General features: G+C 40.6%; 1 protein-coding gene across 7 annotated transcripts in view; it reads left to right on the top strand.

Moving 5' to 3' along the window:
• PDE1C (phosphodiesterase 1C) overlaps positions 1-15,002 on the top strand; it is a 586,532-nt gene extending 571,530 nt beyond the window's left edge. For all 7 annotated transcript variants that reach the window (XM_079931073.1, XM_079931071.1, XM_079931072.1 and 4 more), the window contains 2 exons: positions 3,574-3,642; positions 12,925-15,002. In XM_079931073.1, coding sequence (XP_079787199.1) covers positions 3,574-3,642; positions 12,925-12,938 — 83 coding nt within the window. In that variant the 3' untranslated portion in view covers positions 12,939-15,002. The remainder of the gene's footprint in view (positions 1-3,573; positions 3,643-12,924) is intronic.
• The last annotated feature ends 802 nt before the right edge of the window (positions 15,003-15,804 follow it).

The raw sequence follows: 15,804 nt of genomic DNA, 5'->3' as shown, positions 1-15,804 counted from the left end.
ACCGCATTGGTAGAGGGCTTGCAGCTCTGCTTTTCCACTGACCCACGGCCCCCAGAGTTTTCTGTCTCATTCACTATCTGCAAAGGAGACACCAAGGGAATGAAAAGCTGCCCCAAGAAAAATCCATCAAGCTTCAGGCTTTGGGAAGCTCATGATAGGTCAATAAAAAAAAAATTATTTATTTTATTTTTATTTATTTTTGGCTGCGTTAGGTCTTCATTGCTGCATGCGGGCTTTTCTTTAGTTGCGGTGAGCGGGGCTACTCTTCGTTGCTGTGCACGGGCTTCTCATTGCGGTGGCTTCTCTTGTTGCAGAGCACAGGCTCTAGAGCGCAGGCTCAGTAGTGGTGGCGCACGGGCTTAGTTGCTGCACGGCATATGGGATCTTCCCGGCCCAGAGATCGAACCCGTGTCCCTTGCATTGGAAGGTGGATTCTTAAGCAGTGCGCTACAAGGGAAGTCCCTTGATAGGTGACTTTAATTGCGCCAAGCATTTCTATGAAATAACCTGGCAATAGTGAATATTTCTGCAGGTAACACCATTAAAAGCTTGTCGTCATTCAGTGCTTTGCAGTTTTTTAAGTGCTCATTTAGGTCACATTACATTTGATCTCTCAGCTTCATGAGGGTATCTGTGGAAAGCAGAGTGCCCTATTTTCCAGCAGTTAAAGAAGGAAATTTCTATCACATCAGGTTTTCCAAGCCTCCCTGAAGATCAGAATCACCTGGGACACTTGTGAAAGGTCCATGCCCCTCCAGAAATGCTGGCTCACTGGTGCTTGGCTGGGCTGGGGAATCTGGGTTTTTTTTCCTTTTTGTTAATAATCCCAGGTAGTTCTTATGTGTAGGCAAATCTAGGAAGACGGCACCTGAAGGAAACCTGGATAACGGATTGGTCAAGAAATAGCAAGAGTCATTGGGAAAAGTTTCTCTAGGTTTAAACTCTGAAGGATCTTGGCTTAAATTTTGCCCCCCAACATTCAGTAACTTTGTGAAAATTACTTACACTTTGTCTCCAAATTCCATAAATTAGGAATCATTCTATCATCAGAGAGTTAGTATCAGAAAAGATAACTAACGTACGTTTAATTGTCCGTTACTAATATGGTGCCTAGAACATGGTAGCTGCCTGACATGTGACAGTGACTGATGCTAATGACCAAGTGGCCAAATTGTGAGTCACACGTCTGAATAAAAAACCCTAAACTCTGCCTCCTTCCTAAAGCAGTGGTTCTTAACGGAGGGCAATTTTGTTCCTAGGGGACATTTGTCAGTGTCTGGAGGACATTTTTGATTATCACGACGGTGGGGGGCTTGGTTGGGGGGTGAGGAGGGGGTTTGCTGCTGACACCTAGCGGTAGAGGCCGGGGATGCTGCTAAACATCCTACCATGCACAGGACAGCGAAGAACGATGTGACAAAGTATCAGTGTGCATCTGTCGAGAGAAACCCTATCCGAAAGGGACAGTGAGACAAGTGAAACGTCCCGTGAGTGGAGGGATAAACACTTGGAATCATTGGCTTCCCCACCGTGGAGGTGGACCCAGTGGGACACAGGTTGTTTCTGGTGGGTCAGGAATGGCTATGGATCTGCACCCTGGTAGTGCCCTTGATCGGGGCTGGCTTGGTACATACTCAGGTCCACCATCCTTCCTGTAGGATACAGTGTGAGTGGCACCCCCTGGAGCTGTGCAGTGAGGCAGCCCTGGCCCGGACCCCACTTATCACTTTGGGTAAATCTTTTTTTTTTTTTTTGCGGTTTGTGGGCCGCTCACCGTTGTGGCCTCTCCCGTTGCGGAGCACAGGCTCCGGACACGGAGGCTCAGCGGCCGTGGCTCATGGGCCCAGCCGCTCCGCGGCATGTGGGATCTTCCCGGACCGGGGCACGAACCCGCGTCCCCTGCATCGGCAGGCGGACTCTCAGCCACTGCGCCACCAGGGAAGCCCTGGGTAAATCTCTTTACCTCTAGTGTCTGAGCACCCCGTCTGGAGTACGTGTTGACCTGCAAACTTGTGGCTCCATTCCCTGGAGGTTCCCCTTCAGTGGGTCAGCAAATGACCCTGGAAGCCATATTTATAAAAATCACCCAACTCTTACATTCAGGGCATCTACAAGATCTGGAAAATGAAGACCTAAAAGTTCTGCCAGATATCACTTCTCTCACCTCGTGCAAATTAACAGTTTTTGTGGGTCTGAGGTGTTTGGATTAATTTCGTGTTCTCTATTTTTACTATTATTACTACTATGACTAACACTATTAATGGTACTTCCACTGCTAATAATAATGATAATAATAATTAACAGTAACACAGAATGTCAGGGGTAGTACCCTGTTCTTTAAGACTAAAATGGAACAGTCTCAAACACCATCCCTAGTGTATATCTTCACATCTCACCAGGTATTCCGGGGTTGGGAAAGCTTATCCCTCACCTGGACCCCAAGTTCCTGCTTCATCTGATGCCGAGATCAGTCAGTGTGTCCTCTTGTTATCTTTACCCATGACTGTGTTCACTCAGACTAGCACAACCTCCACTCACGCCAGGCCTCTGCATGGAAAGTAGACTTTACAAAAAGTTTGCATAGGTTCAGGGGACTTGTGACAAATAACTTGACGTTAAATCATGCCTACCCTCTGCCTGAGAATTCTGTCTGCTTTTCTGCCAGCTCAGAGTCCAGGCGTTTGTCATGTTGCTGGATTCTGGCCTTCAGGCCTCTTTTGCCCCACTCTGTATGGCCAAATAAACAAAGAAACGAATGAATAAACAAATAATATTTGCATTTATAGATAAAATATATATGTATATATGTGTATGTGCATTTTATGTGTATACATATATTGATGTATAAAATAATATATACGTGTATGTGTGTATAGGCATATATTATATATATACAAACATACACACACACACACATATGTGTAAATGTTCTTTTGCAGAACAATTCACCTCGCTTCCTTTATTTCTCGCCAGAACACTTGGATGTAGTTGTTGTCATTTCCCTCGTTTTGCAGATGAAGACTTCATCTTCACAGCTCTTCAGAGGTTCCAGAGAAATCAAGTTTGTTGCTTGAGGTCCAATAGGGAGTAAAGGCTATAGGGACAAAGCAGAGACAAACCCCTGACTTCTCACTTCTAAATCCAGAACTTTCCCTTTCACAGCAGCAGTTCTCCACTCTGGCTGCACATTAGCATCACCTGGGGTGGGCTTTGAAAATCCAAATGCCAGAGCTCCAGCCCCGTACAATGAACACAGAATCTCTGGGTGTGGCGCTCAGGTAACAGCATATTTAGAACGCTTCCCTGGTGATCCTAAAGTGCACGCCTGCCTGCTCAGACCAGTCTGGAGACCGAGAACTATCACACGCACAGAGGTAAAGCCTGTGCTCCTGGCTTTTCTGGACCATGGACTATGCCCTGCTTTGCTTCCACACCCTCACCCAACCTTCTTCTCAATGTTGTCTTCAGACCCAAACTTTTGGATCATTTGATAACATTGCACGTGAGCATTTACCGGTCTGAAAAGTCTGTCCACAATCCTATTCTTTCTCATCCTCTCTTTCCTCTTTACAGGCACAAAGAAGCATTCTCATGGCTCACCAGCCCCAAGCACTAGCTCCACTAGTCGCCTTACCTTGCCAGGTGGGTAAATATCGTTGCTTCATAATCTTAGTTGATCACAGACAGCAGAGAGGACCCGTTTCTCAGGAGTTGAGTTTAGCAGTTGATAAGTGGGGAATCTGGCCCCTTGTGTATCCTGTTGACCCCATGTTATCAGAGGGCTTTGTCTCTGTCATCCACATTTGTAAGGTTCTCCCAAGAATGGACATAACATATTCATAGTTGGTTCACAATCTCTCCTGCTCACTGATGGAAAGAGTAGAATCTTGATCTTCCTTAAGGTTCATCGGGACATGCTGTGCAAGTATTTCTTTGAGAGGCAGGTGGCACAGGGGGAAGAATGAATTTTTGGTGAGAGAGAGAGACTTGGGTTCAAATCTCAGCTTTGCCATGTTCACACTGTGCAGGCTCACTACACTTATTCAGCTTCTTGGAGCTTCTGTTTTCTCATCTGTCTGCATGATAATAAGAATCAGAAACAATACTCATCAATTTAACATAGTACTGACTCATAGAGGGTGCTCATAGCGAGTATCTACTATTGAGAAATAAGGAGGTCACGGACGATCTGTACTGGATCCTATCTAACATTTACTAGAAAATTTTAAGCATTCATGACAATCCTGTGTAATCACTATTTAATATGAGAGGTACCTATTGGTCACTGTCTCCATGCATAGGCTTACATTCTCTATGCAAATTAGGTTCCAAGTAAAACTTGGAAAAACACATTTATTTGGAGGGAAGGAGAGATTATAACAGGTAAATATGGACATTGTAGAAAAATCGAAAAGTAATACAAATTAAAAGAAGGAAAGATGTTGCCAAAATGCTACCACTCAGAGCTAATCAAGATTACCTCTCCTTCCAGTGTTTCTTAAATACCTTTTTTTCCTAGTTTGAGATTATACTCTACATGGAGTTTTGTTTCCTCCCTTTTAAAATTTACTATTACATTATGAGCTTCCCCCCATGTTATTAAATATTTTAAAAATATTTCAGCGATTGACTAACATTTCATATGATTATGCCACAATTTATTTATATACAGCATCCATGGAATTGGTTTCAGGACTACCCAGAAATACCAGAATCCATGGATACTCAAGTCACCCACAGTTAACCCTCCATCACTGCAGGTTCCACATCTGTAGACACAAGGGGCCGACTGTATTCATCAATAATCTGGCATTTATATAGCTTGCCTTTTTATCATTAATAACTTTACGTTCTTGTACATAAGTCTTCTTCTGAGTCTGTAAGTATGGGTTTAGGACAGATTCCTGTAGGTACAATTACTGACTCAAAGAGTATGTACATACTTAGGTTCTTGACCCATTATTGTCAAAGTGATTTCCAGAAAAGTAGTATTATTTTATACTTTTAGCAATGAGTTTGCCTTTTCTCTTTGCTCTTGCTACTGCTAACATTGATACTTCACTAATTTGATAAGAAAAATTATATTCATATTTTGTTTGCATTTAGTTTATCTTTAAAAGACTATGTTTTCTAATGTTAATTTATCTTTTACATTGTTTCTTTGGGGAATTTCCATGTTTCATCCATTCAAAGAGAGACAGTGACTTGCGTTGTAGCTACTCTGAAATAGGAATGTTTTGCAAGCAATGAGGTGTTATAATTGAATTAACAGCATTTTTTTCTTGGTTGTACATGAAATAATAGTTCACTTTATAATCAGCGGCATCTTAGATTAGCTGAAATATAATCTATGTCCATCTGCCTTTTCAGCCTCAACTTAATGCAGTGTCCCTACCCCAGTCCAACAGCTGGACTCAGTGTCCACTGAGTAGCCCCTGAACTTACTTGCCTCTCACTCTGCCTAGAACAGTCTTTACCCTTTTCTCCCCTGGTTAATTTCTCTTTGCAGTCTCTCCAAACTATCTAGGTAGAATTAATGCTGACGTATAATTATTTGCTTATAAGTCCTTTAACCATTGATCGGTGGCTTTTTCAAGGGTAGGGACTGTCTTATTCTTTTTTGTCCCAGTGCCTGCTGAGGTGACAAGCACATATTTTGTGCTCATAAATGTTTATGAGGCCGGGTGCCCTGGTGTGTGAGTGAGCATTATCCAATTTAATTTATGACTAGGTAGAAAGCAGCCGTCCTCAGAAGAAGGCTCATCTTGGAAATTGGATTTGTATCAACTATACTAACTTACAGCTATACAACTATAACTATACAACTATACTGACTTTTTTAGTACTGAGTAGACCTTGCTCTGTAGTCTCTGGAAGCCCATTTCATCTTGTCCCTGTTTGTGGTTATTGTGCTCTTAGGATTATAGTCATCATGAGGAAAACATTTCTAAACCCAACAACTTCAGTGTGTAGTGATGGTGTTTGCTCTTCTTTGTAAAGTCATAACATTCCTGGGTCAGGTGGGACCTCTGACATACTGGACATCTGCACGAACATGTTCCCGCCTGCTATGCCAGGGACCTATTGCTGGCCTGCTGGGATTCTAAGACCTCTGAGTCAGAGTCTCAGCCACCCTGTCTTTGGCCTTAGTTTTGCAGTCTAAAGTGGTCCCAAATTGGGTGTCAGGATCTGAGTTCCAACCACTTGAAAGCCTGTGGAGGTGGAGTGGGTCGTTCTCGAAACACTTGACATAATAAACCATGCTTTGTTTAGCAGACGCCCTCCACGTCATTCATAATGACAGCCAGCCCGCTGTTTCTCCTTGTGACCTCACGAATGCCACACGTTACCTCCCACAGTGCACATGCCTCTACCACAGGCTCTTGGTGCAGGCTGTCAAGCAACTTAAAATATGTCTTAGGATACTCAAAGAGCCAAACGGAGGAATAAAAATCCTTTAAAACCAATAAAGGAAAATTATGCTGAAGCCAAACAAGAACAGAGATATGCAAAAGAAGCAATCCAAAATCTGAAATGTTAAAAAGCAAACAAACAGGGCTTCCCTGCTGGCACAGTGGTTAAGGACTCGCCTGCCAATGCAGGGGACATGGGTTCGAGCCCTGGTCCGGGAAGATCCCACATGCTGCAGAGCAACTAAGCATGCAAGCCACAACTACTGAAGCCCGTGCGCCTAGAGCCTGTGCTCCACAGCAAGAGAAGCCACCGCAATGAGAAGCCCATGCACCACAACAAAGACCCAATGCAGCCAAAAATAAATAATAAATTAATTAATAATAATTTTAAAAAAGGAAACAAACATATAGTCATTGGGATTTTTTAAAAACAAAGAAAAACAAGTTGGTCGTATAAACTCAAGGTAGAACGCAGGTGAAAAGAGAATTAATGTTGGAAGATAGTCCTTAGGACTTTATACCAAACATATTGTACAGATGGAACCATATAAAAAAAGAAAAGCAAGAGCTTGAACCATAAAACTCTTAGAAGAAAACATCCTTATGACCTTGAATTAGACAATGGTTTCTTAGATATAATACTGAAAGCCCAAGCTGCCAAAGAAAAATTAATAATACAACTTCATCAAAATTAAAAATGTTCCATTATCAAGAAAACTAAAAGAAAATTCATGGAATGAAAGAAAATATTTGCAAACCATAAATCTGATAAGGATTTAGTATCCAGAATATGTAAAGAATTCTTATAACTCAACAATAAAAAGACAAACAAGACAATTAAAAAGTGGGCAAAAGATTTGAAGAAACATTTCTCCAAAGAAGATAGGCAAATGGAACGTGAAAAGATGCTCAACATCATTAGTCATTAGGGAAATGCAAATCAAAACCACAGTGAGATACCACTTCACATGCACTAGAAAGGCAAGAATAAAAAAGATGGATAATAACAAGTGTTGACAATGATATGGAAACATTAGTACCACCATACATTGCTGATGGGAATGTAAATGGTGCAACTACTTTGGAAAACAGTTTGGCAGTTCCTTAAAATGTTAATCATAGAGTGACCATAACACCCAGCAGTTCTGCTCCTAGCTATGTTCTCAAGAGAACTGAAAACATAGGTTCACACAAAACCTTGTCCACAAATATTCATAGCAAGATTACTCATAATAGCCAAAAACTGGAGACAACCTAAATGCCCATCAACTGATGAATATATAAACAAAATGTGGTATATCCATACAATAGCTTATTATTTGACCGTACTAAAGGAAGAAAGTACTGATACAGTCTACAACATGAAAGAACCTTGAAAACATTTTGCCGAGTGAAAGGAGCCAGACACAAATGGCCACATATTGTATGATTCCATTTATGTGAAATATGCAGAATAAACAAATATATAGAGACAGAACATACACTAGTGGTTACTAGAGCCTGGGGAGGGAGAAGAATGGAGAGTGAATTCTCATGGGTATGGGATTTTTTTTTATTGGTGAAGAAAATGTTTTGTAAACTGTCACTGTTTGCTGATGACATGATACTATACACAGAAAATCCTAAAGATGCCACCAGAAAACTACTAGAACTAATCAATGAATTTGGTAAAGTTGCAGGATACAAAATTAATGCACAGAAATCTCTTGCATTCCTATACACTAACAACGAAGATCAGAAAGAGAAATTAAGGAAACAATCCCATTTACCATTGCAACAAAAAGAATAAAATACCTAGGAATAAACCTACCTAAGGAGACAAAAGACCTGTATGCAGAAAACTATAAAACATTGATGAAAGAAATCAAAGATGACATATACAGATGGAGAGATATACCATGTTCTTGGATTAGAAGAATCAACATTGTGAAAATGACTATACTACCCAGAGCAATCTACAGGTTCAATGCAATCCCTATCAAATTACCAAGGGCATTTTTCACAGAAATAGAACAAAACTTTTTATAATTTGTATGGAAACACAAAAGACCCTGAATAGCCAAAGCAATCTTGAGAAAGAAAAACAGAGATGGAGGAATCAGGCTCCCTGACTTCAGACTATACTACAAAGCTACAGTAGTCAAGACAGTATGGTACTGGCCCAAAATATAGGTGACACCTATGGTCACCTTATCTTTGACAAAGGAGGCAAGAATATCCAATGGAGAAAAGACAGCCTCTTCAATAAGTGGTGCTGGGAAAACTGGACAGCTGCATGTAAAAGAATGAAATTAGAACACTCCCTAACACCATACACAAAAATAAATTCAAAATGGATTAAAGACCTAAACGTAAGGCCAGACGCTATAAAACTCTTAGAGGAAAACATAGGCAGAACACTCTATGACATAAATCACAGCAAGATCCTTTTTGACCCACCTTGTAGAGAAATGGAAATAACAACAAAAATAAACAAATGGGACCTAAGGAAACTCAAAAGCTTTCCCACAGCAAAGGAAACCATAAATAAGACAAAAAGACAACCCTCAGAATGGGAGAAAATATTTACAAACAAAGCAACTAACAAAGGATTAATCTCCAAAATATACAAGCAGCTCATGCAGCACAATATCAAAAAAACAAACAACCCAGTCCAAAAATGGGCAGAAGACCTAAATAGACATTTCTCCCAGGTAGACATACAGATGGCCAACAAACACATGAAAAGATGTTCAACATCACTAATCATTAGAGAAATGCAAATCAAAACCACAATGAGGTATCACCTCACACCAGTCAGAATGGCCATCATCAAAAAATCTAGAAACAATAAATGCTGGAGAGGGCGTGGAGAAAAGGGAACCCTCTTGCACTGTTGGTGGGAATGTAACTTGATACCCCACTATGGAGAACAGTATGGAGGTTCCTTAAAAAACTAAAAATAGAACTACCATATGACCTAGCAATCCCACTACTGGGCATGTACCCTGAGAAAACTATAATTCAAAAAGATACATGTGGACTTCCCTGGTGGTGCAGTGGTTAAGAATCCACCTGCCAATGCAGGGGACACGGGTTCGAGCCCTAGTCCAGGAAGATCCCACATGCCGCGGAGCAACTAAACCTGTGAGCCACAACTGCTGAGTCCACGCACCACAACCACTGAAGCCCGCATGCCTAGAGCTTGTGCTCTGCAACAAGAGAAGCCACCGCAATGAGAAGCCTGTGCACCGCAACAAAGAGTAGCCCACTCACCACAACTAGAGAAAGCCTGTGCACAGCAACGAAGACCCAACACAGCCAAAAATAAAAAAAAATAAATTTATATCAAAAAATGGTCAACTTAAAAAAAAAAAAGATACATGTACCACACTGTTCATTGCAGCACTATATACAACAGCCAGGACATGGAAGCAACCTAAATGTCTATCAACAGATGAATGGATAAAGAAGATGTGGCACATATATAAAATAGACTATTACTCAACCATAAAAAGAAACGAAACTGAGTTATTTGTAGTGAAGTGGATGGACCTAGAGTCTGTCATACAGAGTGAAGTAAGTCAGAAAGAGAAAAACAAATACTGTATGCTAACTCATATATATGGAAACTAAAAAAGCTGTACTGATGAACCTAGTGGCAGGGCAGGAATAAAGACACAGACATAGAGATGGACTTGAGGACACAGGGGTGGAAGGGAAAGCTGGGATGAAGTGAGAGAGTAGCATGGACATATATACAGTACCTAATGTAAAATGGATGGCTAGTGGGAAGTTGCTGCATAGCACAGGGAGATCAGATCAGTGCTCTGTGACCACCTAGAGGGATGGTATGGGGGGGGGAGGGAGGCTCAAGAAGGAGGGGATATGGGATATATGTATACATATAGCTGATTCACTTTGTTGTACAGCAGAAACTGACACAACATTGTGAAGCAATTATACTCCGATAAAGATGTGAGAAAAAAAAAAGAAAATGTTTTGTAATTAAATACTGGTGATGGGGCTTCCCTGGTGGTGCAGTGGTTGAGAGTCCGCCTGCCGATGCAGGGGACACGGGTTCGGCCCCGGTCCGGGAAGATCCCACATGCCGCGGACCAGCTAGGCCCGTGAGCCATGGCCGCTGAGCCTGCGCGTCCGGAGCCTGTGCTCCGCAACGGGAGAGGCCACAACAGTGAGAGGTCCGCGTACCGCAAAAAAAAAAAAAAAAAAAATTGGTGATGATTGCACAACCTTGTGAATAAAATAAAAAGCACTGAACTGTACACTTCAAATGGTGAATTATATGGTATGTGAATTATATCTCAATTTTAAAAATGAAAGAGCATGGAAGATAGATAAACAGCTCTAAAGGCTCAAATTCCTAGACAGTAAATGCACCTCACTTGCCATACCTAAGTAATACCAAACACATACCGAAATGCATTGTGTGAGATTGTTCCAAATTATGTCAAGGGTGAGAAAATATTAAATGCTATAAGAAGCTGGTTATGTTCAAGGGAGCTGCGAGCAGGTTGCCTGTAATAAAATGACAACCAACTGACAGCAAAATTTGCGTTAGCAACAGCAGATGCCAAAAGACAATGAAGATATATCTTTCATAGGCTGAGGGAAAATAAAGCATTATATAATAGCTAAAATAGCTAAATTATTAGTTATGAATGAAGGCAAAGTAAAAACATTTTAGGTTTACCATGACATAATTTAGCACTCCAGACTTCACTAAAAGAAGTATAAGGGACATGCCTCAAGAGGAAGAAAGGTGAACCCAAAAGCAAAGTGTGAGAGACAGGAATTAATGGTGAGCACACAAGTAAATAAAGCATGTTGGTAAATGTGAGTAATTAGTCACCATAAAAATAATGTCCATATTTTTTGCGTTAAAATAGGAAACAGAAGCTATAGATGGAAGAGGGGATATTTAAGAGGGAGTTAAGGAATGCTAAGATCTATTCTGTCTTCGGGCAGAGCTTTGTAATTTTGTAACTTTTTTTGCAACACAAAGGATCATCAGTAAAATAATAGAAATATAACCTATAGCATCTAAGTCAGCAAATGAACAACAACAAAGAAAGGGAATACAGAAAATGTATCTACTTGATATAAGGCAGAAAGGAAAAAAAAAGAAGCAAGGAATAAAGAATGATTATAAAATTAGAGAGTAGAATCAAGTCCAAAACTATCAGTAATAAGAATAATTGCAAATGGTTCGAACTCTGCTCTTAAAATACAGAAATTTGGATAAAAAAACCAAAATCCAGCCCTGTCCTTCTTTTAAAAGAAACACTTTTAAGAAAAACTCCCAGAAAGTCTGCTAATGTATGGCAGAAGAAATTCCATGCAAAATATAAAGCTAGTTCTTTGAAAAGCATCATCCATTTTAACATCTGTACAATATCCTATTATATAAATGTGCTACAGGATGTTTAATCATTTTTCTGTCGATGGTGGTTTTTCCATTTTTTTTGCTGTTGCAAACAATGCTCAACATAATGTTGGGCAAGAAAAGCAAGTTTCAATAAGATTTATACCATCTAACGCAATTTGTATTATCTTTAAAAAACAAGCAAAAATAAAAGTAGATATTTTATGGTTGCATAGAGATGCAATAATTGAACGACTATATGCACAGGAATAATAAACATCAAATTCTGGATGTTTTTTTGTGGGGGGAAGGGAAGGGTATATTAGGTACTTAAATTCTACCTTGGTATTTAATCTCTTTAAACAAATTTTTGAACAAATACGCAAAATGTTAAGATCTGCTTAAACTGTATTGAGAGAGTACCTGGGTATTTGTTATATTATTAATTATAGTTTCTGTTTGCTCAAATATTATATATTAAAGAATTTCCTAGTGAAAAATCTGTGACTGTCTTCCGAGACAGTTTTGTTTGTCACATGTGTCAGTCCTGAAGCCACCAGAGACCACTTCATTAAAGAACTGCTTGTGTGGTTTACAAAATTATCAAAGCTTTCTCCTGACACGCCAGCACCAGGAAACTGCTCTGAGGACATCACCTTGATTCCTTGCATGCCCATAGCAAAGTGACTCTTAGATGGTAAAGTAATAGCACCTGCAGACAATTTTTTTCTAGTGCCAACTTCAAGTGTGCCCCATGAGGTTTGTGAACGCAGTCAAGCTCATGGGCGGGCCGTAAATGATGGAAGGCTGAGCCAATGTTGGCTCTCGCTGGAGGAGTGGCCCAGAGCTTCTCTTCCAATCATGACTGGTAACGATGGAGACTAGTCAGTGGCTTCTGAGCAGATGCCCCCAGCGCCTCGGTCACATCACTTTTCCGAAGTGATCGTTAGATGGAAAGGTACAGTACCGTAGTCATTCGCTGATGCAGATAGCTGATTGCTCCTGTGTGAGCAGCTTCTGGCTTGCACGGTAGTGTTGGCAATAGATGCAGCTCTGCTTCTAATCTCCGTTGCCTGATGTAGAAAGAGTTGGTGCGTTGAGATGCCAGCTGGCTTGCAATGACATTTTTTGTGTGTCCTGTTCTAGGGGACTACGGATAAAACATCCATTCAGAGGATTCCTCAGAAGAGAACTGACCAGCCCTGAGGCCTGAAGACATTTTAGGAAGCTTATGTTGCTTTTACAAAAACAAAATATTATGTGTATTGTAAGTTACTGAGTGATTAACTTCAAAAATGGTAACTTCTGATCTTCCTAATACAGGTTTTTAACAGTAAATACTTTGGTATGTATTGCACATCTATCAAATATCAGGGACAATGCTAGGTTCTTCACACGTATTATCTCATTTAATCTTCACAACAACCCTCTAAGGAAGGTACTGTTATCTCCATTTCACAAATTAGGAAACTGAGGCATACTCAGATAAATAGCTTGCCCAAAGTTAGCAGGTGGCAATCCTGTACTCTTTGCTCGAGTTTCATTGTCAGGCGTAAAGACTGATGTCAAACAGTCCACACTGGAACAGCCTTTCTTTCACAGTTGTACTCTGCCTGGGGTAGAGTACAATTATGCAGGTACCGATTTCAGGCACAACTGTGGGGTGTGGAGGGATCCTGCATTGTCTTAATTTTAAGTAAAGATTCCCACGAGTGGTCTCTGCAATTGCCTTCTATCTTGAGTTCAGTTTAAGGGATGCCAGTTGTCATCCTTACTATGGACCAGAGCAAAACACATTTGTTATACGTGATTTAGCACTTCAGAGCTCTAGAACCCTAAAGAAATTTAACTTTACAGGCTTCTTCTGCCAGAGGTCATAGTTGGTGTGAGCACAGGACAGAGCTATTGATTTGGCCTTACACTCCCCATCTTCAGATGCACACGTGGACAAAGGCACACACGGATGAAAAAAAATCGAACAAAAGACTTAGCTTGCGTAATCTCCCAAATATTTTTCTCCTTTGAAAGAGCATGCCTCATGTTCTTTGTGCTTGCCAGGAGAAACAAAATGAAAACAAAGAACTCGATTGAAGATGATCATCTCCTTGAGGGAGGGCTTTCTTATTCTTTTTTATTAATTAAAATAATATTTTTATTAAATTAAACGATTAATCATTAAATCATAAGGTCGCAGGGCATTTAATAGCTAGCAGTTGTTTGAATAAGAAAAGAGCTTATTTTCCAGCCTTACCTAATTGCTCCTGCTCTTTCAGCTGTTTGTCAGAGAGACTTGAAAACTGTGCCTCAGCCTCTCAGTAAGACCTGAGTTGAGGTTATAGCTTTGGTGTAAAACAAAAGTGCTCAGGCCTCAAATTTGAAACTTCAAAGGAAAGGAGCTTGCCGACATTCTTCTTTGAGCAAACACAGGCAACAAATCTAGGTATCAAGGCATTGCTGATGCAAAGGAGAAGTATTAGGTTTTGTAGATTCTAGTCAGCTGTGTCAGCTGGTGTGTATTCTAAGTGATTCCCCTCTTCTTTAGTAAATGAGAGATTTATGAAAGTTACTGAGTATGATGCCGAGTAGTTTACTCATTCATTAAATATTTTTCAGCACCAACTGTTATCAGTACTGGGATTAAATTCTGGGGATGCAAATGTGTATAACACCCTGTCCCGTCCTAATGAAGTTTATAGCCAGGATCAGTGATCTGTAGGGTGAAGCATAAGGAAGAGGTATCTCAAAGACCAGGGAATCAGTGGTTCGAGAATGGCTTCCAATGAAGGTGACTCAAAGAATTATTATGGCTCGGCATAGTAAATGCAAAGAGTCTTAAGAATCAAAAGTCATTTGTTTGTCATTTTCCTAATTACGTCAAGATTGGAGTTCAGGGACTGAAACTCCTTCCATCCTGGTTGGGTATCTAAGCCACCCTTCCCATCTGGGGGTTCCAGCTCATGGTAAGGAATAGCCCAAAGTGATTGAATGAGGCTCAGTATTTGTACATGGTATAAATAGTTTAGAATGTGGGATAGATGATTCTGCTTTGCTTAAAATGGCACTGGGTTTCAGCAAAGTGTTTCCCTTAGGTAGCTGAATGGAAAAACAAACATATATATATATATATATATATATATATATATATATATATGTAATTTTTCCCCACAAATGCTCATTTTGGATAATTAGCCTTTTGTGAATCACAGTGGTGTGTTCTCTGCCAAATAGTCACAAATAAATTCATTAAGTTCATCTCTTCGTTGTGTGCTGAGGTCTTTCATGTGGTAAAATCCATTTGTACGGGGAATGACATGACTTTTCTATACTATAATAAGAAATCCACCAGGGAGGCCACCATTTAAAGGCTCCTTGTGATGACCTTTCATCTCCTGTGCTGTGTAATGATGGTGGCCACACACCAAGCACCTACGACACACTGGCACTCCGCGAGGTTGCAAGGTACCATACCTGCATTATCTCAGTTATAGCCCCTTTAAAATCCTCACAACAACCATGCAAAGAAGTTACCATTTTCCCCATTTTACAGAAAAAAACAAAAACAAACCCAAAACCCTGAATCCCAAAACAGATTATCTCCTTAGGATCTCACAGCTGGTAATAGTTTAATCCAGTTCTGTGACACCCCAAACCCACGCTTCTCTCACAATACCACACCACCTCTCCCAAAAGTAGACCTTCGTGGATTTGATTCTTGTCACAGATCTTAGCATGTGGCCAAGGGTTGGCCACTCCTGTGTGCAATGACCAGACCCTGTCAGCTGCCCCAAGCATCCCTCGAAACTTAAGGGGACATATTCTCAAAACAAACTCGGCACCTAAGCCAGTGGTTCTCAACCTGGCTACGAGTTAGAACCACTGGGCGTTACAAACATACTTGCTTGGGCTTCACCTTAAAATAACAGATTACTTTCAAGACTCTTGGAGGTGGGGCTTAGGAATGCAGTAAATCTGAAGCTTTCCAGGTGATCTGATGGGCATCCAGGGTTGAGAAATGCAGGTGGAAGC

The sequence above is a fragment of the Stenella coeruleoalba genome (genome assembly GCF_951394435.1).
Source record: "Stenella coeruleoalba genome assembly, chromosome: 9".
In the NCBI taxonomy this organism is placed as follows: domain Eukaryota; kingdom Metazoa; phylum Chordata; class Mammalia; order Artiodactyla; family Delphinidae; genus Stenella; species Stenella coeruleoalba.
This window is presented reverse-complemented; position numbering and strand designations above follow the sequence as displayed.